This window comes from Rhinopithecus bieti, unplaced genomic scaffold, assembly GCF_001698545.2.
Source record: "Rhinopithecus bieti isolate Rb0 unplaced genomic scaffold, ASM169854v2 scaffold_12086, whole genome shotgun sequence".
NCBI lineage: Eukaryota > Metazoa > Chordata > Mammalia > Primates > Cercopithecidae > Rhinopithecus > Rhinopithecus bieti.
This window is the reverse complement of record NW_016807466.1, coordinates 3,378,001-3,404,108: the sequence shown is the minus strand read 5'-3', so window position 1 is coordinate 3,404,108 and position 26,108 is coordinate 3,378,001. Positions and strand designations below refer to the sequence as shown.

The following is a 26,108-nucleotide window of genomic DNA, read 5'->3' as shown; positions in this document are numbered from 1 at the left end:
CCTCGTGATCCGCCCGTCTCGGCCTCCCAAAGTGCTGGGATTACAGGCTTGAGCCACCGCGCCCGGCCGGACAAAGAAATTTCTTAAGGGCAGAGTCCTGTTCTGTGAAGCCCACCGCTAGCCCAAAATCCTGCCTGCACTTGGTGCCTAGCGAGAATTTGCGGAATGGAGCAAGCGCAGGACTCCTGTTCACTGGCTGCTCTCCCTCCTTGTTATAGTTGGGGACCTCAGAGGCTACACTTACTCATCACTGGTGTGATGAGTCCCGTCTTCTTAGGAAGAAAACTAGAACCGAGACCAAAATTACAAAGCATCACGTGTTCGTAAGGTTGTGGGTCTGTGCCAAAATGTGCACTGTGTTTGATTTTGAACAGTGGGAATATGAATAGTTGTGATTGTCTTCTTGATGCTTTCCTGCATTTTTCAGCTACCCCTCAACAAAAATTGAGGAGGATTATCATTGTCCCAGGAAAGGTTGTCCCTTTATTGGTGTATAAATGATCAATATGATATATGATTATATATTAAATAACAGCTTGACTGAGATATTATTCACACACCATAAAATTCACCCATTAAAAGTGTACACCTCTGTGGTTTTAGTATATTCACATAGAATATCATATTGATTAGAGTACTTATCGAGTATGTACTGTATGCCAGGCACTGGGGCAAGCCTTCTAATAGTCAGTTGAAACAAGTGCTGTTTTGTTCATTTGCTTGATGAGGAACAGAGGCTCTGTGATGTTAAGTAGCTTGCTGCAAATCACCGAAGTGGTCAATGGAGAAGCAAAGGTTTGAATCCAGGTCTGTCAGAAGCCCAGACATTTTCTTTTTTCTCTTTTTTTTTTAAGTGATAGGGTCTTGCTCTTTTGCCCAGGCTGGAGTGCAGTGGCATGATCATGGCTCACTGTAATCTTGAACTCCTGGGCTCAAGTGGTGCTCTCCTCTCAGCCTCTTGAGTAGCTGGGACTACAAGTGTGCACTACCATGCACAGCTAATTAAAAAAAATATATATTATTTTTTTTTAAAGAGGGGTTCTCACTATGTTACACAGGCTGGTCTCAAACTCCTGGCCCCAAGTAATCCTTCGGCCTTGGCCTCCCAAAGCACTAGGACTGCAGGTATGAGCCACTGTGCCCAGCTCTGCATTTTCACTCTTAATATTTGACCCAGCAGTTCAGCAGTTAAATAGCAGAGGTGATTTTAGAAGGAAGATGAAAATAATATAACAAGACAGGTTACCACGTGGTCCACCCTAGGTGTATGTCTAATTCCATCCCTAGGTATATATCTAAGAGAACTGGAAATGTGTGCCTGCGCAAGAGCCAGTGCCTGCATGCTCATAGCAGCATTTTCAAACATCCCCCAAGTGGAGACAACCCAATTGTTCATCAACTGATAAATAAATAAAAAGTGGTCTATCCATACAATGGAATATTATTTGACAACGAAAAGGAATGAAGTTTTTGAGTTAGATAGAGGTCATGGCTGTGTAATATTGTGAATGTGCTAAATGCTACTGAAGTAATCATTTTAAAATGATTAATTTTATGTTATGTGAATTTCACCTCAGTTGAAAAAAAAAGAATGAAGTTCTGATATGTTATAATAGCTGTGAATCTTGAAAACATTATACTAAGTCAAAGAAGCCACATACAAAAGATCACATACTGTATGATTCCATTTATATGAACCATCCAGAAACGACAAATATATAGAGACAGAAAGCAGATTAGCGGTTCCCAGGGGCTGAGAGAAGGGTGGAATAGGGAGGAACTGCTGATAGAGATGGGGCTTTTCAGGGGGTGATGAAAATGTTCTGGAATTAGCTGGAGGCGACTATGTGAATATACTAAAACCATAGAGGTGTACACTTTTAATGGGTGAATTTTATGGTGTGTGAATAATATCTCAATCAAGCTATTATTTAATATATACAAAAGTAATATAATAAACAAATAAAATTCCTCTACTTGGAGACTTTCCAGCCTACTGTTACCTAAATCTAATAGTGAGGTAATAAATAATAATAATCAGAAATTCCTGTTTTCTGAGTATCTGCTATGTGCCAGGCACTGTTCTAAGCATGTAGCATTTTTGCATGTAAAGTCAGCTGTGGATTAGAAAGCAAGGAGTCTGGCTTCAGATCCCACATGGTCACTCCCCTGTACTGCTTTACATATGAAGACATACATGAAGGAGATGAGAGTGGGAGGTAGAGGCTGAGCATGAGAACTCAGGAGTTAGGCTGTCTGGGTTGGAATCCTAGCTCTGCCACTTACCAGTTGTATACTCTTGGGTGAGTTACTTGACAGATTAGAGCCCTAGTTTCCTTATCTCCAATGTGGAGATGATAGTAAATCCGCCCTCGTAGGGTTCTCACATAGGATTCCCTCATAGCGTTTATAGATGAATTATTGCAGACTCTGAGAACAGTATCTGGCACGTAACTAGCACCCAATACATGTTATCTTTATTACTATTATTGCTGAAAGAGCATAAATTCAAGTTGCAAACTCTCATTTAGTGAGCATTTCAGGTTGAGCTAGCATCTCATTTGCTCACAGAATTGTGGAGCCGGAAGGGACATTGAAAGACCATCTGCTCTCTCAAGGGAATGTCTAATCCAAGGCTGGCTTCCTCTTCATTTATAAGGGAGGTGTGTGTGTGTGTGTGTACCTGTGTGCACACCTCCTAAGAAGGATATGCTGTCTCTGGCAGGAAAACAGCAATTCAGGAAAGCACCCAGAAGGGACCAACTGTGACTCCCAGCCAAGAGACCTCCAAAAATCATAGATGCTCTGGATTGACAGGGACCTCACAGGGGATCCAGGCCAGCGTCCCTGTCCCTCTGCTTCCCCCCAGCATTTGATGGTTTTCATTGGTATCTTCTCTCCTCTACACCCCCACACAGGGCCTTGTCCTCCTATTGAGCTAAGGCTTTCTGACACCTGTGGGAGCCCAGCCTTTCTAGAGGCAAGAACACAAGACCAGCCATCGGGGCTGCCCTTGCCAAGGCTTTGCTTTGTGTCTCTTGAATCTCTTTTCCTGAGTTTCTTTTCAGCCTTGGAAATTGAGACCCTTGGACATTGTCTTGTCTCCTTTGAAGGCTATACCACGGGGCTGGGTTATCAGAAACTTGCTGCTATAATAAAGGCTTTCTGGTACTTTCAGTTATAAACACCCCTGTGGGTCATGTTATGGCAAAGCATCAGGGTGTACCTGTCCCAGTCCTGGCTTCCAGAGAAGTGGTTAAGATTAATGAGGAAGCAGTGCCTAGAGTTGTAGTACATAGTTCATGTCATTATATTTTGTAGTCTTTTCTTGCATTACATAACTTTACAAGGAATTAATTTCCTGTCCATTTCAATGCAGTTCAAAAAAATCAAAATATTTGTTTTGGCTGTGAGTCTCTTAGAGTTGTACAGCTCAAGGCAGTAACTCTATAGTTCAACCCTTCATGACACAGATAAGGAACAGGAGGCCCAGCGATCCGGGGAATTGCCTAGGGTGATGCAGCTCTTGGTAGGAAAGAAAATCAGTACCCTAAAGTTCTAGACTTTGATTTCTTGCCTTTTCAATTTGAAACTCATTTTTATTGTCATTGCTGTTATTGAACACGAAATAGGCTGCTGTCAACAGCTCAGTGAGACAGGAGATTGTGAGCAGCACTTTGTAGTCAGATAGACCAGGGGTCGGAACCTGGCTTTATCATTTACTAACTTTGGAGCCCTTAATTCAGTCTTATCTGTAAGGTGGTGTTAACACCTTCCTCTCAGGGTGGCTGTGGGAATTAGAAATAGTGTCTGTCATATCCCAGGCCTAGTGCTGGGTGCTGAGTAGGGCTTTGATAAATCAACCTTTATTATTATTGAAACTGAAGTCTTACATGCCCGGACAAGGCTCCTAGCTGAGGGATCTCCAATTTAGACAGACATGAAAGAATTTGGGGTGCTAACCCCTCAGTAATCACTGGATTTTCAGACAATGAGATGTGTAGCTCTCTCCACGTCCTCAGCCAAACTTCCAGAGAATCTAAAGGCCTTGGGGAGAGAAAATAGCTCCCTGTCAGAGGTATTGAGCCTGAATCTTTCTTTTTTTAAATTAAATTTTTTGTAGAGATGGGGTCTCAATATGTTATGCAGGCTGGTCTCGAACTCCTGAGCTCAAGCAGTGCTCCCACCTTGGCCTCCCAAAGTGCTAAGATTACAGGCATAAGCCTCTGCACCAGGCCCTTAATCTTGATGTGGAAGGAAGCAAGGAGTGGAGAGTCTGGTTTGTTATACTATATTCTGTTAGTTACACCTAAATAGAACAGTTCAGAGGCTGGGCATGTTTGAGCTCTTAAAAGTATAGAGGGTCCTCAGCCTGCTTCTCAGCTAGCTGCCCAGTACGCCTCTCAGTGTGATGTCCCATTGGTCTACTGGCCTCTGTCTAGCACCTTTGCTTTCCACACTCCACCCTCTGCACTCAGAAGTTCTTGTTGCCCCTTGAGGACATTACCCAGAGCAGGATGCATTGGCCCCACCTCCCTTATAAGGGGCTTCCACTTCTGACTCCTGCATAGACCTTGGGCAAATCACTTAACTTTTCTGAGACTCTCATTCTTTTCCCACAAGATAGAGAGGAGAATAGTACCTATTGAACAGGACCAAACAGGCACATGGAAGGGGTTTGAAAGCAAGTGTAATTATAATTTTATCATCGTTAATTTATTTAAAATGTGTTACCTAGGCTGGGGCCAGTGGCTCATGTCTATAATCCCAACACTTTGGGAGGCCAAGGCAGGAGGATCTCTTGAGGCCAGGAGTTTGAGACCAGCTTGGACAACATAGTGAGACACTGTCTCTACAAAAAATAATAAATAAATGAATAAATAAATAAAAAGAAATTAGCAAGATGTGGTGGTACACACCTGTAGTCCTAGCTACTCAGGAGGCTGAGGCAGGAGGATTGCTTTGAGCCCAGGAGTTCAAGGCTGCAGTGAGCTGTGATTATGCCACTGTACTCCAGCCTGGTAGACAGAGTAAAACCCTATCTCTTAAAAATAAAGTAAAATGTGTTACTCTTCTTAGAAAGGGCATTTCAGAAGTGAGTTTATCTGTGGGAACGCTCTTGTGTGGCAGGGAGATAAATTTTGGGTTGTGTGGCAATTCGTTATTCTTTAAATCACGCAACTCAGCCAGCCACTTTTAGCACTCATGCTTTAGAGCTGGTCATGGTTGATGAGAAAGCACTGAATTTCCACCCTTTTTGTACGTAGCTTTCACTTTGGAAATGTAGCTCTTATTGAGATGTTTACTAAGCATTGCTGTCGTACCACTGTTTTTCAAGTCTGCTTTTCACTTACTTTTGTCATGCATGTCTCTGGAAAAAAGGAAAATAACTAAAAACATTATTGATGATAGCTTCCCAAATTGACAGCACATCATCTGACATTTTAATGGGGACCAATTTTGTCCATGACCTCAGGACTCTGCTTCTCAGACAGTGTTGATATGATCCTGGACTCTCGAAAATTTATAGACCAGTCCAGAGGGCCTGTAAATAGCTTCTGACAGAGAACTAAATTTTCTGGAACTGAGCTGCGTAGGCACAAACTCACTGTGATAAATCAAGACTATGCCATTGCTCTGAGATGTGTCCAGTGGCACACGGAATAAATACCATAGCATTTGGGAGAGGGAAAGGAACAATACTTAATTAATTTAATACCTCAAAGGGCCTCCTGCCCAAAAATAGACTTGTTGCTAGGAATCAATTTGTCAGCTCAGACTTTGGGTGTCCACATACCTGCCTAATTAGAACATGACCCCACAGGAAACACTAGTTTCTCCTCACTGTGGAGGATTAAGTTGTGTAGCTGGTTTGAGTCTTCTTACTGACCATACGTGACTGTGGATTGCTGCCCTAGATGATTGGTTTCCAAGTATTTTAGAACACAATAAAATATAGGTGATAGTAAAATCTTGTTGAACTGGATTTGGCCTTTCTTTGATTCACTGGGCTTGGCAAGTCTCTGAGCGCCTTGGTCATTTTCATGAGCATTAGTGGTCAGAGTCCAGCCTGAAGCAGTACAAAATGCCTAAAAGTACACTCAATTTTTCCTGACCCTTTGACATACTCTGGGGAATTAGTTTTTAAAATATTGAATCCCTGATATCAAGTTGCACTATATTCTTGCTTTTCACATAAGCAGAAGGCAGACTATGAAACAATCTATCTCTTTTTGTTGCTTTTGGTGGTTTTAATTTTGCACAAGTGAGCACTTAAAGCATATTTGGGAAGGTAATGCTTCCAAATTTGCGATTTGCTTTTGAGTAGCTTTGGAACTATTCTGGCAAATGGTGAATTTGTTCCTTTTATTGATATTCTCATCCAATGAAAATGTCAAGAGGTTATAAAAGTTCACACTAGAGAGAGGCTACTTATTGATTATTTTCAGTTGCATAAATAACATTGGTGCTAACTGGAAAGAGAATGAACATTGAGTACCTAGGCTGGAGGGCCACTGAAAGTTATTAGAACTGTATTCCTTATTTCAGAAAGTTCAGTAGAGACGTGGATGATAAAAATAGACCTACATCAAATTTCTAGAGATGAAAACTACCATGTCTGATATGAAAAGTACACTGGATGTGATTAATGGCAGATTAGACATTACAAAGGAAAAGATTAGTGAACTTGAAGACATAGCAATAGAAATTATCCAAAATGAAAGAAAGAAAAATTATTATTATTGGCCGGGCACAGTGGCTCACTCCTGTAATTCCAGTACTTTGGGAGGCCGAGGCAGGTGGATTGCCTGAGGTCAGGAGTTCGAGACCAGCCTGACTAACATGGAGAAACCCCGTCTCCACTAAAAATACAAAATTAGCCAGGTGTGGTGGTGCATGCCTGTAATCCCAGCTACTTGGGAGGTTGAAGCAGGAGAATCGCTTGAACCCATTGTACTCCAGCCTGGGCAACAAGAGTGAAACTCCATCTCACACACACACACACACACACACACACACACACACACACACAAAATTATTATTTTTTAAGTGGAAACACCATAAGTGATCTGTAGGACAACTTCACATGGCCTAATATGTACGTAAAGTCCCCTAAGGAAGGAAGAGGGTGACATAAACATTTCTGAAGAAAAAATAGCTGGATGGTTTTCAAATTTTATGGAAACTATAAACCATCAGTTCCAGGAAGCTTGACAAAGCCCAAGCACTTCATAATCTAAATTGATCATAACCAGTGATAAAGATAAAATCTTAAAAGCAGCCAGAAAAAAAGACATATTATATACAAATGAACAAACATAAGGGTGATAGCAGAATTATTGTCAGAAACTATGCAAGTGAGAATACAGTGGAGCAGCACCTTTGAGAGTAATGGAGGGGAAAAAAGCAAACTTAACCCTGAATTCCATACTCCGTGAAATGTCTCTCTAAAATTAGAGCTAAAGTAAGCATTTTCAAGGCAGAGAGTAGCTGAAAGAAATCAGCGGGAGCAGAACTACCCCACAAGAAATGTTGATACCAGGAGGAAATATGAATTTACACAAAAGAACAAAGACAGCTGGAAATTATGATTTGGTGAAGATACAATAATTTTTCCTTATGATCTAAATGTTTAAATAAATTGACTAAACAAAAATAACCACATAGGGTAAGGTTTTTAACCTGTGTAAAAATAAAATGTACATAAGATAATAAAGGCTGGGAGAGAAATGGAAGTATGCAATTGTAAAGGTCTTATACTATATGTGAAGTAGTATAATATCATTTAAAATAGGGGCTGGGCATGGTGGCTCAAGCCTGTAATCCCAGCACTTTGGGAGGCCGACACAGGTGGATCACTTGAGGTCAGGAGTTCGAGACCAGACTGGCCAACATTGTAAAACCCCGTCTCTACTAAAAAAAGGAAAAACATTAGCTGGGTGTGATTTTGCGCACCCGTAGTCCCAGCTACTGGGAGACTGACTCACGAGAATCACTTGAACCCAGGAGGTGGAGGTTGCAGTGAGCCAAGATCGTGCCACTGTACTCCAGCCTGGGCGACAGAGTGAGACTCTGTCCCAAACAAAACAAAACAAAGTAGACTATGCCAAATTAAACCCTGAAGTTATCACTGACATGGAAAATAACAATTTTAGTGAAAAGCCAATAAATAAAATAAAATGTAAAAATTCTCAAATAGATGACAGATAAAAGGAGAAAAGGAAAATAGAACAGATGGGACAAATGAAAACAAATAGCAAAGTGGTCGATTTAAACCTATCTGTTGAAAAAATTACATTAAATATAAATGATTTAAATACCCTATTTAAAAAGTAGAGATTGTCAGATTGGAAAATAAGCAAAACTCAACTCTGTTGGCTACAAGAAATACACTTGAAATACCAAGACACAATAGATTAAAAGTAAAGGGATGAAAAAATTTACCATGCTAACACTAATCAAATGAAGGCTATAGTATCTATATTAATATCAAAGCAGGTTTTAGAGCAAAGATGTCAGTCCATCAAAATAATATAACAGTTCCAAAGGTTTATGATCTTAATAACAGAGCTCTAAAATACATGAAACAAAAACTGATAGAACTTCAAGGAGAAATAGGCAAATGCACAGTTATGCTTGGGGATTGCAATATCCATGTTTCAATAAATGACAAAGCAAGTGGACAGATGATTGGTAAGGATATAGATGCCTTGGGACAACACAACATACCAACTTGACCTAATCGACATTTATATGACATTCCACCCAACAACAACAGAGTCACGTTCTTTTCAAATGTAACATTTACCAAGATTGACCATATGCAGGGTCAGAAACAAGTTTTAACAAAATTAGGAGACTTCGAGTGTGTTCTTTGGACTGTGTCAGAGGTCCTCAAGACTACCATCAGGCATTGATGTACTGGAAAGACTCTCATAGCTTAGAAAAGCTGTTATACTCATGGTTACAGTTTATTACAGCAAATGGATATAGATTAAAATCAGTAAAAGCAAAAAGGCACATAGGGCAGAATTCAGGAGAGACCAGGCTCAAGCTTCCGGTTTTCTTCTCCCAGTGGAGTCCTATGGACAGCGCTTAATTCTCCCTGCAATGAAGTGTGACAGCACTTTTGAAATATTGCCAATCAAGGAAGATCACCTGAGCTACCTTGGTGCCCAGGGATTTTATTAGGGGTCAGTCACATAAGCATGGAGCACCCATGTTACTGACCTTAGTCAGTCTCCAGCCCCTACAGAGATCAGACTGATACAGCATGGCCGTAGTCCTCTGCCTTAAATGACATTGTTAGCATAAACTGTCTGGTATGGCTTAAGGCCCCAAATAAACAAAGACACTTGTCAGGTAGGATATTCCGAGGGCTTAGAGTTTTTCTCCCAGGAACTGGTAAGGGCCAGTCCTCCCTTTGGAATGTACAGGGTGTAAACATCCCAAGGCTCTAAGTCAGCCCTTTACTGCACAGATCATGATGGAATTAACTTGCAAATCAGTAAAAGAAAGATCTTGAAAAACTCCCAAATATTTGGAAACTAAATAACATACTTCTAAAGAAGAAAGCAAAAATTAAATTAGAAAATATTGTGAACTGAACATCAAAATTTGTAGGATGCTGCTAGAGCAGTCCTTACGGAGAAATTGCAGACACTAAATACCTATATTAGGAAAGAAAAAAGGTCCAAAATTAATAATTTCCACCTCAAGAAACTAGAATAGGAAGCGCAAATAAAGCCAACGTATTCAGAAGAAAGGGCATAATAAAGATCAAAGTGGAAATAAATGAAATCGAAAACAGAAGGAAAGAGAAAACCAGTGAAACCAAAGTCAATGAAATCAAGAAATCTTTATTGAGAATTTCAGTAAAATTGGTAAACCTCTGATATCAGGAAGAAAAAATAGAAATTGCCAATATCAGGAATGAGAGAGGTGCCGTCTACTAGAGATTCTACAGGTACTAAAGGATTATGGAATATTATGGACAGCTCTATACCAATAAATTTGACAACTCAAAAGAAATGGACAAACTATTTGGAAGCTATAAACTACTAAAGCTCACTCAAGAAGAAAGAGATAATCTGAATGACCCTATATCAAAGAAATAGAATTTGTAATCGAAAAGCTGCTCATAAAGAAAACTCCAGGTCCAGATGGCTTTACTGGTGAATTCTATCAAACATTTAAGTACAAAATAATATGATTTCTACACAAACACTCTCAGAAAATCGAAGGAGAGGGAATATTTCTCAAGTCATTTTGTGAGGTTAGTATTTACCTGATATCAAAACCAGGTACAGAGGCATTTCAAGGAAACTGTAGGCAAACATTCCTCAGAAACATAAATGACAAAATTTGAGGCCAGGCACGGTGGCTCACACCTGTAATTCCAGCACTTTGGGAGGCTGAGTCGGACAGATCACCTGAGGTCAGGAGTTTGACACCAGACTGGCCAACATGGTGAAACCCTGTCTCTACTAAAAATTAAAAAAAAAAAAATTAGCCAGGTGTGGTGGAATGTACCCATAGTCCCAGCTACTTGGGAGGCTGAGACAGGAGAATCGCTTGAACTCAGGAGGTGAAGGTTGCAGTGAGCCGAGGTCGCGCCGCTGCACTCTAGCCTGGGTGACAGAGTGAGACTACATCTCCAAAAAAAAAAAGAAAACAAAACTGAAGGCAAATTTTAACAAATCAAATACAAAAATATAAAAAAGGATAATTCATCTGGCCAAGTGGTGTTTTTGCTGGGAAAGGAAGGTTGGTTTAACATTTGACGATCAGTCGATGTAACTTACCACATTTAAAACTAACAGTGAAAAGCTATATGATTATCTCAATGAACATGGAGGAAGGATTTGAGCAAATCCAACATTGATTCTTGATAGAAACTCTCAGCAAAATTGGTGTAGAAGGCACCTTCCTCAACCTGGTAAAAGGTGTCTAAGACAAACTTATAATCTCAAACTTAATGCTTTCTGACTGAATGTTTTCTCCCTAAGATCAGGAATAAGATAGGGATATTTATTCTCACCACTTCTTCTTTCTTCTTCTTCTTTTTTTTTTTTTGGAAGACAGGTTCTCCTTCTGTTGCCCAGGCTGGAGTGCAGTGGTGCAGTCATGGCTCACTGCAGTCTGGAACTCCTGGGCTCAAGTGATCCTCCCACCTCAGCCTCCCAAGTAGCTGGGATCGCAGGTGTGCACCACCATGGCTGGCAGTTGCTGTTGCCACTTCTATTCAGCATAGTACTAGAGATTCTTGCCAGTGCAATAAGGCAATCAATAGAAATAAAAAGCATCCAGATTGAAAGGGAGGACGTAAACTGTCTATTTGCAAACAACATGATATTCTACAATCATCTTCTGGCCCTCTAGAGCAATATTTTAAAATGAAGCGTTATGAAAAAAAACTCACTCAGTTTTTGTGTCTGATTTTTTTTAAGGACTTTGTTTGGAGAAGCTGCCTATTTCTTCTTCTACCAGTAATCTCCATGTGGACCGGGAACAGGATGTCATCACCTGTTATGAGAAAGCAGGGGACATCGCACTCCTGTACCTCCAAGAGATAGAAAGGGTAAGTGAGGACCATGTGTTTGTTCTGATAACTTTTTCCCCCAAATCAGATAGTGGACAGCTGTGATTAATCTCTAGGAAGCTTTCAACTTGTCTGTCTCTCTTCACTTGTACTCCTTAAAGCCCAGGAGAGGATGGTAGTGATTGCTGTACCTTATGAGAAATAGATGGTTGGGCCAGCGTGGTGGCTTATGCCTGTAATCCTAGCACTTTGGGAGGCCGAGGCGGGTGGGTCATCTGAGGTCAGGAGTTCAAGACCAGCCTGGCCAACATGGTGAAACCCCGTCTCTACTTAAAATACAAAAATTAGCTAGGTGTGGTGGTGGGCATCTATAATCTCAGCTACTTAGGAGGCTGAGGCAGGAGAATTGCTTGAACCCAGGAGATGGTGGTTGCAGTGAGCCAAGATTGCAGCACTTCACTCTAGCCTGGGCAAAAGAGCTAAACTCAATCTTACAAAAAGAAAGGAAGAGAGAGAGAGAGAGAGAGAGAGAGAAAGGAAACTAAATGGTTCAGTGTTTGCGAAGCATTTTAGCATCCTCTGAGCAGAAATGACAGTGTGCATCTATCTGTTCATACCTTCAGCACCCTGAAGCTGGCCAGCCACCCCTGTTTTCCTAATAAAATGGGTTGAGCTTCATTTGTACTTGTATGAACTATGCCAAGATCTGTTCGTCTGGGGTTTGGGAGGCTTTACCTTGACGGATGTGGCTAAGGTCTGCTGGGGATGTGGACCAAAGTGGACTGAGCTGAGTATGTCAAGTATCCCTGGAGACCATCAGGGATGGTCTGCTCTCAGCCGTCAGCGCTTCGCCTGCGGTATGGGTGATGGAAAAGAGCAGCTGACAAGAGGGACTCTGAGCAGAGAACGAGTGAGCTCGGGGCTCTGAGCTCGCAACCTCAGACAGAGGAGGTTGGAGGCTGGAAGCTGGATGGGGCCAGGGAGCTGGAGGCAACATGCCTGTTTCAGATTCTCATCTTTGGGTTCTGCTCTTTACTAAGTTTCTTCACCTCTTAGCCTCGGTTTTCCATCCATAAAAGAACATAATCATAGTTCCTACTTCATGAAGTTTTTGTGAGGATTACATAAAGTCTTGTGAATAAAGGCACTTAGCCCAGATTTGGGAACATATTGGATTCTTGGTAAATGTCACTTATTTTTATTAATAACAATAGCTCCTAGCAGTTGCTGTTGCTGGCAGTGTTTCCTGGCGTTCTCACCAAGGACACTGCCATTGACCCCTTCAGACCCAGAGATGTACCCTACGAGAGTGTTTGAAGTGATTAGAAATCCTGTGAGACTTTGACAATGATTGGAGGTCTTGTTTTCCAGCAATTTTCTGGGCTCCTTGTTTTTATAAGGATTAGAATAGAGAGAGACTGCCAGAGTCTCCCTAGCTTTTGTTACTTTATAAATGAACAGACAGGAAGTAACTTTTTTTCATAAATCATGTTGTCATGTGTTGGTGCATATGATGTGCGTCAGAATTGCCTTTTTAGGAGGCAGGGAGATTAGAGTGAGAATCACAGCAGGAGAGGTGGAGAGAGTGATGGGAATAACATTTGATCTGGCCTCAACCAGAATGGATTATAAGCCATGGTTTAAGATATCTGGGAATTCAGGAAGATACATGTCTGTCTTGCCAAAATTATGTTCTATCAGAAGGTTGCTATGAGAAGAGAATTTGTTGTTGTTGTTATTCAGAATTTATGATATGAACTTTAAAGGAATGATCATCCAGGCTGCTTAAAAAACCCTCATTATTTCCACTGTCTGCCTCCTTGATGGCCCGTGTTTGGCAGTGGAGAAGTCTGCTTATCCCAACTAAGCTGTTCCCGCTGACTACACAGCCCTGGCCACTTAGGGCCCTATCTTGCTGCTTACTCTCCACTGTTGTCCAGCCCTGTCACTTTGGAGCCGTCTTCTCCTGGCTGGGAGAAAGGAGGCTCATCGGTTACATATGTCTGTAGTGATGTAGGAATTGGTAGATCTGAATACACTTCTGTTATGTTCACTCACAACGCCCCATTCAGTGCTGGGTTCTTCAGCAGGACCATGAAGGAGACTTGTATAGTTGTAGGATTTAAAAGAAATCCTTTTCTTTGATTTTGGGGAAATGGTGATCATAGGATGTGGATTTTGAGAAGAAACTTGAGGTCTTGAAAGGGAGAGCCCAGGCACACACAGAAAGTTAGGCCTAAAACTAGTTTTAGAATACAACTCACATGACACCTAGTTTAGTGCTGGCTCACTTCATTTTCCCAGGCAGCTGCAAACAAAGAAAAAGCATGTCATTTCACCACACTCTTACTTAGAGAAAGTGCTCAATAAGGCTGGGTGTGATGGCTCATGCCTGTAATCCCAGCATTTTAAGAGGCTGAGGGAGGAGGATCACCTGAGGCCAGAAGTTTAAGATCAGCCTGGTCAACATAGTGAGATCTGGTCTCTACAAAAAAAGAAAGAGAGAAAGAAAGAAAGGAGGGAGAGAAGGAGAGACAGAGAGAAAAGAAAGAGAGAAAGGAGGGAGGGAGGAACGGAGGGAAAAGAGAGAGAGAAAGAAAATAAAAGAAAGAAAAGAAAAGAGATTAGCTAGGCATGGTGGCACGTGCCTGTAGTCCCAGCTACTTGGGAGGCTGAGGTGCGAGGATTGCTTAAGCCCAGAAGTTCGAGGCTGCAGTGAGCTATGATTGAATCACCGCACTAAAAAAAAAAAAAAAAAAAAAGTAAAAAAGTGTGTTTTATTTGACCAAGTAAGCTTTAGCTTTCGGTAGCATTTGGGAAGCAGCTTTTTTAGCCTAAGATTAAATCTCAGCATAGGTATGCGATTTTCAAATTTCTGGCTCTGATTTTTCAGCATGAGTTTTCTGTTTTGGGAAACCAGTTTGGACCTCCCCAGATTTCAGCAAGCTGAGATATTAGCAATGAGAGAGATTGAATGAACTCAACATCTATTTTGACTGTAGTAAGTACTCAAGAAATTAACTGTTGATTAAGCAGAAGGTTAGCGGGGAGAATAACCTTCCTTAGGTGACCAATGGGCTTGGTGGAAGTTCGCAGGTTTTTATGTGGCAAGATAGTTGTGTGCTATGCAAGAGATACTCGACATACTTGACTGGCCTTTTTCTTTTTTTAAATTTTGAACTTAACTGACTTAATTTTGAACTCAATAAGAATTATGTTGAATTGAAAACAGAAAAGGGAATGGAATCCGATAAAAGCCTTGAGCAAGCCAAGGCAAATAGGGCTTTGTTCTGGGAGCAGCCCTGCAGGTAATCATACATGCTGTTCTGTTTGCTCTGCTGGGCAGAGGCGGCCTCTCCATGGTGCTCTGTCACTTCCCTGCCATTCTGGAGTGAAGAAACTTCTGCTTGCTGGGGACTTTGGGCATTTTATTTGTTAGTACTGGCTTTTAACTTTATTCACTAGCAAGAGTAAAATTTGGGAAGGATTTTTGGAGACAGTTGGGAGTGTTGTGACCAGTGACTTTTCATAACTGTGCTTCTGAGGGAGTGCCGTTCTTTGAGTTCCTCTGGTAGTGGGGATGTTCGGTGATGTTCTGGGATGTTCTGAGTTGTTGGTTTCCTGAAGGGCAGTGACACTTCAGAACGAGGACTGACTGACTTCCCCTCGAGGCAGCTGACAGAAGCTGTGGGAGGCTGCAGAGCACTGTGGGGAGTGACTGTCAGTGTTGGGACCCTGGCCTTGCCCCCTTTAGCTGTGGGACTTTGGACAGGTTGCTCAGCCTCTCTGTATCTCAGGATCCTCGTCTGTAAAACCGTAGTCCTAGTTGCCACGAGGCTCCTGTGAGGTGAGGTGGGTTAACTCATGTGCCTCCCAGCACGTTGTCAGCGTGCAGTAAATGTCAGCTCTCTTGCCCCTATCTGTTCCTGTGTCACCTGGCTGTGGAATCTTTTTTAACTTTGGACAATTTCAGATATTTAGGTTAAAATCTAGAATATTATAAACATACTAGTTTGTTAACAAGGTTAAAGAGGCCGGGTGTGGTGGCTCACACCTGTAATCCCAGCACTTTGGGAGGATGAGGTGGGCAGATCACCTGAGGTCAGGAGTTCGAGACCAGCCTGGCCAACATGGTGAAACCCCGTCTCCACTGAAAATACAAAAATTAGCCAGGCGTGGTGGCAGGAGCCTGTAATCCCAGCTACTTGGGAGGCTGAGGCAGGAGAATCGCATGAACCTGGGAGGTGGACATTGCAGTGAGCCGAGATTGCACCATTGCACTCCAGCCTGGGCAACAGAGTGAGACTCCATCTCAAAAAAATAAAAAATAAAAAAAGTTAAATAATTTCAGGGGAATGTTTACGCAATAATTTTTTCATGAGAATTTGCCTTTCCCTTTCTTGTGCTGAAGCCAGTGGAACAACGTTTTGCCTGGAGTCCCCGTGTCTGGACTTCTCTGTTCACTCCTGGTCGTTTGACCTTGGTTTGTTTCTGTGTGCTTCCAGGGCGGGGCTCATTCTGCCTGACTGGCCTGGTTTCCTGGGGCGAGAGAAGTGGCCCTTGCTGAGAGCACCAGCATGTCCCAGGCAGGACCTAGGAGCTTTCCAGGTGTTCCTCTGCCCTCTGGTTCCAGACACAGAGGCAGAGCCAAGAAAATGGGAATAAAGGAAAGCTGTGTGCATCAAAGATTTGTTTAATGTTGTTTTTGTTATATCAGAGTCACAGGGAAACCTACGAATAGTCTCTGATAGTTTGTTTTCTGAAGGGGAATAACAGAGACACTACCCCTAAAATTGAGCATATAAAATAATGTAACCAAATAAGTTACATTAGAGCAGATAGAATTAGAAATGGCATAGGATGGCCTTGATTAGTTTATCTTCAGATGATAGCATTATGCCAACAGTAAATAAAGTTATCCGCCCCACAAGGAGCTTCTAGTGGTGCAGTGATGGGAATAAAGATGACTTCACCCTTGGATATCATAATATGAGCCCTGCTGTTGGCAGATGAAATAATCCTGTCTCTGTCCTTTGCATGCATCAGCCAACCAGCTGGTTATGGCTCTCTTGAGCAGGAGCAGAGCCAGGGTGGAACTTGACCTTCTGCTGACAGTTCATTTCTCTACACCCTATTTTAGAAAAGAAGTTAATGCTAAGTTATGGGGTACCCATAATATTTTATTGGCTGTTTTAGTGCTAAAGTTTCTAGAAGAAACACCAGGTCCCCAAATATTACAGAGCCCCATCTAGATTTCACTGGCAGCCTGGCCATGCCTTGAGTGGATTATGTTCTCCCGGCAGGAGGGACTTGCTGTGATGTTGCTGAGGTGTTGGATTCTGAACTGGGTTAGATGCAGGATTCTGAACTGGATTAGATGCAGGTTACTGCAGGTCTTGAACTGGAACCAGGTGTCCTAGGAAAAGCACTCAGTGCTGCTGCTGAGAAAGGCGGAGCTGTGTCTCTAGAGGGCCAGGTGATTGTGCTTCTAACTTTAAAATGTGAGACATTAAAGAAAAGGCCGATACCTCCTTTCCTTCCCATTTCAGGCCTACCTTTTCACTCAGACCGAAGCCAGAAGGGGACAGTTCATAGCTTGATGTAATATTTCCTTCAAGAGATGTCCAGAAACTGACTGGCTAGGCAGGTACTTCTGCTCTAGGCACTTCTGACTTTGAGCCCTTTATCTGGGAGCCTGGATTAGGAGGCTACCACACAGTGAAAACTGAGTTGGGAGAGTCTGGATACCAGGCACGAGCAGTTGCTTATTTTAATTTTTGTATATTTCCTGTCTGTGTTTTCTTGTTTTGTTTTGAGGCAGGGTTTCGCTCTGTTGCCCAGGCTGGAGTGCAGTGGTGCGATCTTGGCTCACTGCAGCTTCAACCTTGCAGACCGAAGAAATCCTCTTACCCCAGCCTCCCAAGTAGCTGGGACCACAGGCACACACCACCATGCCCAGCTAATTTTCTTATTTTTGCAGAGATGAGGTCTCTCTGTGTTGCCCAGGCTGGTCTCACATGTGTGGTCTCTGCAATACGATGAACCTATTGTTGTGTTTAAGCTGTTGTAAATAATGCTTCCACGCCAGCTTCCTTCGGGTTGCTTTTTCTCTTGCTTTACGTTATTTCCTAAGGACAAATTCTCAGAAGTGAGGATATTTTTACTATTCTCGTTACTACGTATTGTGTCCAGTTGCTTTCTACAAGTTATACTAACCTCTTTTTTTTTGAGCCGGAGTTTCGCTCTTGTCTCCCAGGCTGGAGTGCAATGGCGTGGTCTTGGTTCACTGCAACTTCCGCCTCCCGGGTTCAAGCGATTCTCCTGCCTCAGCCTCCCAAGTAGCTGAGATTACAGGCACCTGCCACCATGCCCGGCTTATTTTTGTGTTTTTAGTAGAGACCGGGTTTCACCGTGTTGGCCAGGCAGGTCTGGAACTCTTGACCTCAGGTGATTCGAGACCTTGGCCTCCCAAAGTGCTGGGATTATAGGCATGAGCCACTGCACCCGGCCTCTACTAATTTCTTCTACCTGTGACCGTATAGGAGAGTAGTGGTTTCTTTGCAACCTTGACAGGGCTGCTATTGTTTAAAAGTTATTTTACCAAAATTGCTCAATAAAAATGGTACTTTGCAAGTTTAGTTTACATTTTTTTGATTACCAGTGAGGTTGAAATTTTTTTATACTAGTTATATTACTAGTAGTATATACTAGTTATATACTAGTTATATTTCTATTTTCTTTTCTCAAAAATAGCATCACTGTTACCATACAGTTCACCCATTTAAATCGTTCAGTGGTTTTCAACATATTTCCAGAGTTCAGTAACCATCACCAATATTTAATTCCAGATTTTTATCACCTCAGAAAGAAACCTTGCACTCATTAGCAGTCAATCCCCATTTTATGTCCAGCCTCCCCAGCCCTAGGCAACTATTAATCTGCTGTCTTTCTCTGTAGATTTGCATATTCTGGACATTTCATAGAAATAGAATCATACGTCGGGTGCAGTGGCTCACGCCTGTAATCCCAGCACTTTGGGAGGCCGAGGGGGGTGGATCACAAGGTCCGGAGTTCAAGACCAGCCTGGCCTATATGGTGAAACCCCGTCTCTACTAAAAATACAAAAATTAGCTGGGTGTGATGGCGGGCACCTGTGGTCCCAGCTACTCAGGAGGCTGAGGTGAGGCAGGAAAATTGCTTGAACCAGGAGGTGGAGGTTGCAGTGAGCTGAGATTGTGCCACTGCATTCCCGCCTGGGTGACAGAGAGAGACTCCATCTCAAAAAAAGAAAAGAAAAGAAATAGAATCATACAATATATGATCTTTTATGAATGGCTTCTTTGGCATAGCATCATGTTCTGAAAACTCATTCATGTAGTAGCATGTATCAGTGCTTTGTTTCTCTACATTGTTTAAATCATCGTGCCATTGTGTGGATATGTGCTACATTGTGTTTATCCATTCACCAATTCATATGCATTTGGGTTGCTTTTACTTTTTGGCTATTATGAATGATGCTGCTATAAATATTTGTATGCAGGTTCCTGTGTAGACATATGTTTTCAGTTTTCTTTAGTATATTTACCAGTGGAATTTCTGGGTCATGTGGTAACTTTATGTTTAACCCTTTTTTGTCTGCTTATCCTTTTTGTCTAATTTTGGAAGTGTTGTTTTCTTACAGTTTGAATAAACTATGTCATAAGTGTGTTAACTCTTTATCATATTTGCTCTGAATATTTTCCTAACCAGTAATTTTCCATGTTTAAGTTGCTTATAAATTTTGAATCTGTATATAGTTGAATCTGGTTATCTTTTCATTATATTTTATTTTACTGTTTTAAAACTTGAATGTTGGAATAAACCTCCCTAGGATTTGGTAATTTTCAACCATTTTCCATATATATGGTGTGGTGTGTGTTGTGTTTGTGTTATATATATAATATATATATATATATATATATATATACTTTTTTTTTTTTAAAGAACGGTCTGCTCTGTTGCTCAGGTAGAGTGTAGTGGATGATCATAGCTTGCTGCACCCCTCAAACTCCCGGCTCAAGAGATCCTCCTGTCCCTCCTGCCCCAGTCCCATTAACGGGGACTACAGCCGCATGCCACTGTGTCTGGCCTAATTTTAAATTTTTTGTAGAGACAGTTCCACTTTGTTGTCCAGATGGTCTTGAACCCTGGCTTCAAGCGATCCTCCTGCCTTAGTCTCCCAAAATACTGTGATTACATGCTGAGCCACAAGCCTGGCCCCATTTCCCACCCGTGTCCCCGCATTTTTTTTTTTTTTTTTTTTTTTTATTTTTTAGAGACGGGGTTTACCATGTGGCCAGGCTGTTCCCACGAACTCCTGACACATGATTCACCCATCTTGGCCTCCTAAAGTGCTGTGATAACAGGCACTGGCCCGCCTCCTCCCCCTTTAAAAAAAAAAAAAAAAAAAAAAAACAATTTTTTCAACTGTGTACAGAGAAACCTTTAAAACAAAAACAAACATACAAAACTTTTAATTTACAAATATAGTTGGGGTTCATTTTGGTGTATATATATATAGCTCTAAATTAATTTTTCCCAATTAAAATTAAAATTTCACAAATTCCCAAATTTCAGTGCTACTGTAAGATGATCTTTCCTTTTCATATTTTCTGTCATATATTTTTAGTCATTTGATAAAATTCTGGATACTACAGTAATTTCTGGCTTTTTAATTTTGTTGCACTAATCTGTGTTGTACCAACATGACTGTTTAATAGGCACTTCTTTATGGTAGGTTTTAACATTTAAATGGTTAGTAACTACTCATTACTTTTATTTTTCAGATTATCCTTTGTTCTTATCTCATTCTAATACTGCCAGATAAATTTTAGAATAATTTTGTTAAGTTCAAGAAAATTCTTTTGGGATTTGGTTGAATTTTTAATTCCATACATTAATTTGGAGAATTATGTTTAGTCTCCTGTCATCTATGACCCTCTTCCTATTTCATCAAGATTTTTTGTTCTATAGACTTCAGTAGGTTTTTTAAAAAAAGTTATTTTAAAAAAGTGATGAGGTTTCGGTATGTTGCCCAGGCTGGTCTTGAACTCTGGACCTCAAGCGATCCACCCACCTTGGCCTTCCAAAGTGCTGACATTACAGGCGTGAGCCACTGCACCTGGCCAGTAGGTGGTTTTAGTCTCAGATCTTTTCTAGTTTTATTGCTTTGTGAAAAGGTTTTTTTTTTTGAGACAAGGTCTCACTCTGTCACCCCGGCTGGAGTGCAGTAGTGTGATCATAGCTCACTGCAACCTCAAGCTCTTGGACTCAAGCAATCCTCCCACCTCAGCGTCCCCAGTAGCTTGGACTACAGGTACACACCACCACACTTGGCTAATTGTAAACATTTTTGTAGAGATGAGGGTCTCACCATCTTGCCCACACTGGTCTCAAACTCCTGGTCTCAAGCAATCCACCTTTCTTGGCCTCTCAAAGTGTTGGGATTATAGGCATGAGCCACTGTGCCTGGCCTGGATCATTTTGAAATTATATTTTAACATACAAGAATGCCTGTGATATTTTAATTCACTTGCACAATCATGTATTGAGTGCCTTCCATGTTCTGGATACTGTTTGACTGCAGGGGCACTAGAATGGGTATGGCACAGAGCCTTCCCTTACGTGGTTCACTCCTGTAATCCTAGCACTTTGGGAGGCCGAGGCAGGCGGATCACCTGAGGTCAGGAGTTCAAGACCATCCTGGCCAACAGGGTGAAATCCCATCTCCACTAAAAATATAAAAATTAGCTGGGTGTGGTGGCACATGCCTGTAATCCCAGCTACTTGGGAGGCTGAGGCAGGAGAATCAGTTGAACCCGGGAGGCGGAGGTTGCAGTGAGCTGAGATTGTACCACTGTACTCTAGCCTGGGTGACAGGAACTCCATCTCCAAAATAAATAAATAAATAAATAAAAATTAAAAAAGAAGCTCATGAGGACACAGGTCCTTAGTCAGGAGTAGTGCTGTGGTGGGAAGTCTCAGAGAACTCTGGGAGCTCCAGAAAAGGCCTTGGGCCAGTGTGGGAGTTCAGGGATGTCTCCTGGAAGAGATGACACCTGAGCAGCATCTTGAAGGCTGACAAGGATAGCAGTGTTGAGGATGGCAAGGATGGTGGTTATTGTCCACAATACTGAACTCTTCTATAGAAACAGAGCTGATGCTTTTCAAAGAATGATAGTGGTCATAGCTCATTGCAGCCTATGGATCTATGCAGTGCAATGATTTTTGTTGTTGTTTCCTCCTTTCTTTTTTGGAGACAAAGTCTCACTCTGTTGCTCAGGCTGGTGTGCAGTGGCACAATCTTGGCTCACTGCAATCTCTGCCTCCCAGGTTCAAGCAATTCTCATGCCTCAGCCTACTGAGTAGCTGGGTCTACAGGCATGCGCCACCACACCTGGCTAAGTTTTTGTATTTTTAGTAGAGACAGGGTTTTGCCATGTTGTCCAGGCTGGTCTTGAACTCCTGAGCTCGAGCAATCCACCCACCTCAGTCTCCCACAGTGCTGGGATTATAAGCATGAGCCATCACTCCTGTCCTGTTTCCTCCTTTCTAATATTTTCAGTCTTGTCTCTCTCATGCCTTATTACCATAATTTATAAGATGATGTTAAGAAATAAATATTTTTATTTTATTTCTATTTAAAGATAACTCTTTAATATATCTCCATTAAGAATTATACTATTTGTACAATAATGTATAATATTTGTTCATGCAGTTAATATAGCTCCATTAAGGATTATAATATTTGTATAATAATGTATAATATTTGCTCATGAAGTTTCTCATTTGCAATTCAACCTTGTGAGGTAGGTATTATTATCCCCATTATATAGATGAGGGCAGTGAAGGTCTGTGAGGTCAGAGGTGTTGTCCTAAGTCCATGAATGGTGGGTGAGCAGTGTCAGAACCAGACCTCGCGCCTCGGTCTTTTGACTGAAATCTTGGCCCCTTCCCCCGTGCTTCCTCGGTCACTGGGTACTTGCTTCTGCCAGAGCCAGCTGCGCTTGTTAAGGATGCTTGTTGGCAGTCTCCTCACTGGAAGTGTTTATCCACAGAACAAGTGGTGGCTTCAGCAATGCCAAACAATGCTTCTGCCCAGGCCCACGTGTTGGAGTCTTTTTGTGAGAAAAGGATTAAGTTCAAGATGCTTAGACTTCACTGTAAGCCCTGAGCTATGCTAGTCCCTCCGAAGCTTCTCTTGCATCTTTCCCATTCTTCCCATTTATAACCTTAAGCCACCTCCTGGCTGCCCTTGTGTTTTGGACTTTGCTCTGCAAGCATACACAGATGAAGGGGAAGGAGCTGGGCTGTGGAGTCAGGGGGACCTGGGTTTCTGCACCAGCTCCACCGCTCTCAAGCCACATGATTCGGGCACCTCACTCGGTGGAGCTGTCTCCATTTCCCATCTGGTAAAGAGAGGATAATGGTGTGTATCTCGGTGGGTTTTTGTGGAGGAATACATGAGATAGCCACGTACCCACATGGTGCCTAAGACACAGTGGGTTACTTTCCTGTTGCCTTTTCTCTGCATTTATGATTGGCCTTGAAAATTTATTCATTTTCTATGTATATTGAATGCTTATCCTATGCTAGACACTGCAGTAGACACTGGGTAAATAAAATAGGCGTGGCCTCTGACTTTGTGGAATTTGTAGCACAGTGGAGACAGACAGTCAGAAATCAAGTGAAGAAATAACAATGCCAAATGCAACGAAGGAATAGGAAAGGATGCTGTGGGCAGACGAATAGTGCAGACTTCCTTTATGCTGGTTGTTAGAAAAGGCTCGCTTCCTTTGGAGGAAGCAAGAAGCAGAAGCAAGCTGATATCTGAGAGATGAGAAAGAGGAAAAAGAGCCTAAGAGCAACAAGATCCAGATTGGATTATGAAAAATTATTCAGGAGGCAGGCGCAGTGGCTCATGCCTATAATCCCAGCACTTTGAGAGGCAGAGGCAGTTGGATTGCTTGAGCTCAGGAGTTCAAGACCAGCCTGGGCAACATGGTGAAACCTCATCTCTGCAAAAAATACAAAAATTAGCCGAGTGTGGTGGCACACACCTGTAGTCTCAGCTACTTGGGAGGCTGAGGTGGGAGGATCATTTGAGCCTGGGAGGTTGAGGCTGCAGGGAGCCATGATCATGCCATTGCCCTCCAACTTGGGTGACAGAATGAGACTATAAATATATACATATATGTGTGTGTGTGTGTGTGTGTGTGTGTGTATTCAGGCTGCTTATAAAGAGTGAGGGAAATAGGGAAGCAAGAGAGGATGTGGAGACTCCATTCAGGAGGCTGTTATAGAAATCTGACAGGAAGTCCTGGCAGCTCAGATGAGGTAATGGTAGTAGAAATGGATAGTCACAGACATAGTTGAAAAATAATTAGGAGGGACAAACTTTCTAAAGTGTAACTTTGGTTACACTTTAGTTCCTTCTGTTAAATTTAACTAAATTAAATATAATGGTTTAAATTTAAAACTAGCATATATAACATGATCTCATTTTTTTTGTAAAATGATTTTTATCTTTCTCTGCTTGATACATGTGTCCACAAAGATACCTGGATTGTCGTTCAATAAATGTTAACTGTGGTTATTTTTGTGTGATGGAATTGTGAGGTGATTTTTTTATTTTCTTTTTTGTGCCGTACTGAATTTTTTGCTTTAAAATAATCATGGCATGTCAAAATTAAAACTATGCTAAAAAGCAAATGAAGGATGATTTTTAAAAGTTTCCATGCTGGACCTCCAAGTGCAGCAGTTGGATACGTGAGTCTGAAATTCACAGAGAAAGTCTTGACTACAGCTATAAACTTGGGCGTTGGCAGCATACTGATGATTTTGAAGTTCTTAGGGATGGATGTGGCATCTCAAGAGACCTAAGAGAGAAAGGAGCGTGGCTCGGATGGCGCTGCGTGCATCTCTGGCACTTGACGGATAAGTGGAGGAGCCTGTAGTGGGTGGAAGAGGTTCCCAGAGAGGAGGAACTCCCGGAGAGTTGGGGGTGCAGAGCTGAGGGCTAAGTCAGGACGGAGCTGGGCAATTTCTATAAGATGCTGGGATCCGGTTCACAAGCTAGGGTTGCCCACCTCATTCCTCAATGTCTTGTTTATCATGTACCTTCTACCTTTCTTTTCCTCAAAACTTGCGGGTGAGGGAGCTAGCAATTACTTTCACTCTGTTTGGAGACTAAGGTTTCAAGACCTCTAGGATGTTTGGGGTTTGGCAAACAACTGGGTCTTTTGAAGAGCTGCTGACTCTCAGCAAATGTAGACAGCATGATTGGAGAACATTGGTTTTTACATGAGCCACAAGTAGGCTTTCTGCTGAGAAATACTTTGACTTGTGAATTGAAAGAGAGTAGCAGCAGGCAGGCGGCAGTGGCTCACGCCTGTAATCCCAGCACTTTGGGAGGCCGAGGCAGGCGGATCACAAGGTCAGGAGATCGAGACTATCCTGGCTAACACGGTGAAACCCTGTCTCTACTAAAAATACAAAAAAAAAAAAAAAAAAAAAAAAATTAGCCGGGGGGGGGAGGGGGCCCCTTTGGTCCCAGCTATTTGGGGGGCTGGGGCGGGAGAATGGGGTGAACCTGAGAGGCGGAGCTTGCAGTGAGCCGAGATTGCACCACTGCACTCCAGCTTGGGCAACAGAGTGAGACTCCGTCTCAAAAAAAAAAAAAAAAAGAGTAGCAGCTACATGTTTATGCTTCAGTATACCCAACCCAACTTGCAAGTCTTCCTCCTGATTAGTTGGCAGTCTTTCTTGCAGGCTAAAAAATTAAAACTTTAAAAACCCCATCATCTGTTGACAAGCTAAGAAGTCAGGTTTGGGGAGACAGGGTGTTTTGCTCAGCTCTCCCCTTGAGAATAGAGGACTGCTACGCAGCCCAACCTCACCAGGTTGCAAAGCTGCAACGACCCTCAGCTCTGGAGCCCGGCGAGTGTGCCCTTTTCTGATTGATTCCAGGGCTACTGTGGATCACAGCACTCATCAGCTCATCTTGGAGCTCATCAAGCTCATGCAGGGCTGCAACTGCAGTCCGCCCTTTGCTAGGACCTGCTTCTGTGTCCCTCAGCCTTCCTGTCAGTATCCTGGCCTTCAGCAGGGCCTCTCCACCTCTAGTGTTTCTCATGGCACGACCTGCTCATCAGGACCCCCCAGTCTTCAGCTCTCGGTACCAGGAGGGCCCTGTGTGCCCCTGGGTTGCTTGGCTGCTTCCTGTCTAGTAGAACCATTCTCTCTGCTTTTCTAATACTTGCGCTTCTACACTTGTGCCTCTGCACTGATATTTGCGTGAGGAAGTTGGTTTTTTAGGTCGTGCAGTGCATTTAGAGATAGGGTTTGAAGGAAGTAGGCTTGGATGTGCATCTGATTAGTTTTCCAATTTTCTCCCCTTCTAGGTAATACTTTCTAATATTCAAAACAGAAGCCCTAAGCCTGGCCCTGCTCCCCACGATCAAGAACTAGGTTTTTTCCTAGAAACAGGACTTCAGAGAGCCCATGTCCTCTATTTCAAAAATGGGTA

The 26,108-nt window shown here is 42.3% G+C and overlaps 1 protein-coding gene across 9 annotated transcripts in view; it reads left to right on the top strand.

Annotated features, from left to right (window-relative positions):
* Positions 1 to 26,108, top strand: part of TTC7B (tetratricopeptide repeat domain 7B) — a 258,957-nt gene that overhangs the window by 35,441 nt on the left and 197,408 nt on the right. For 8 of the 9 annotated variants that reach the window (XM_017882311.1, XM_017882310.1, XM_017882309.1 and 5 more), the window contains exons 3-4: positions 11,451 to 11,581; positions 25,984 to 26,105. In XM_017882311.1, coding sequence (XP_017737800.1) covers positions 11,451 to 11,581; positions 25,984 to 26,105 — 253 coding nt within the window. Of the gene's footprint in view, positions 1 to 11,447; positions 11,582 to 25,983; positions 26,106 to 26,108 lie in introns of those variants that run through there. The other variant, XM_017882312.1, reaches the window with a different exon arrangement.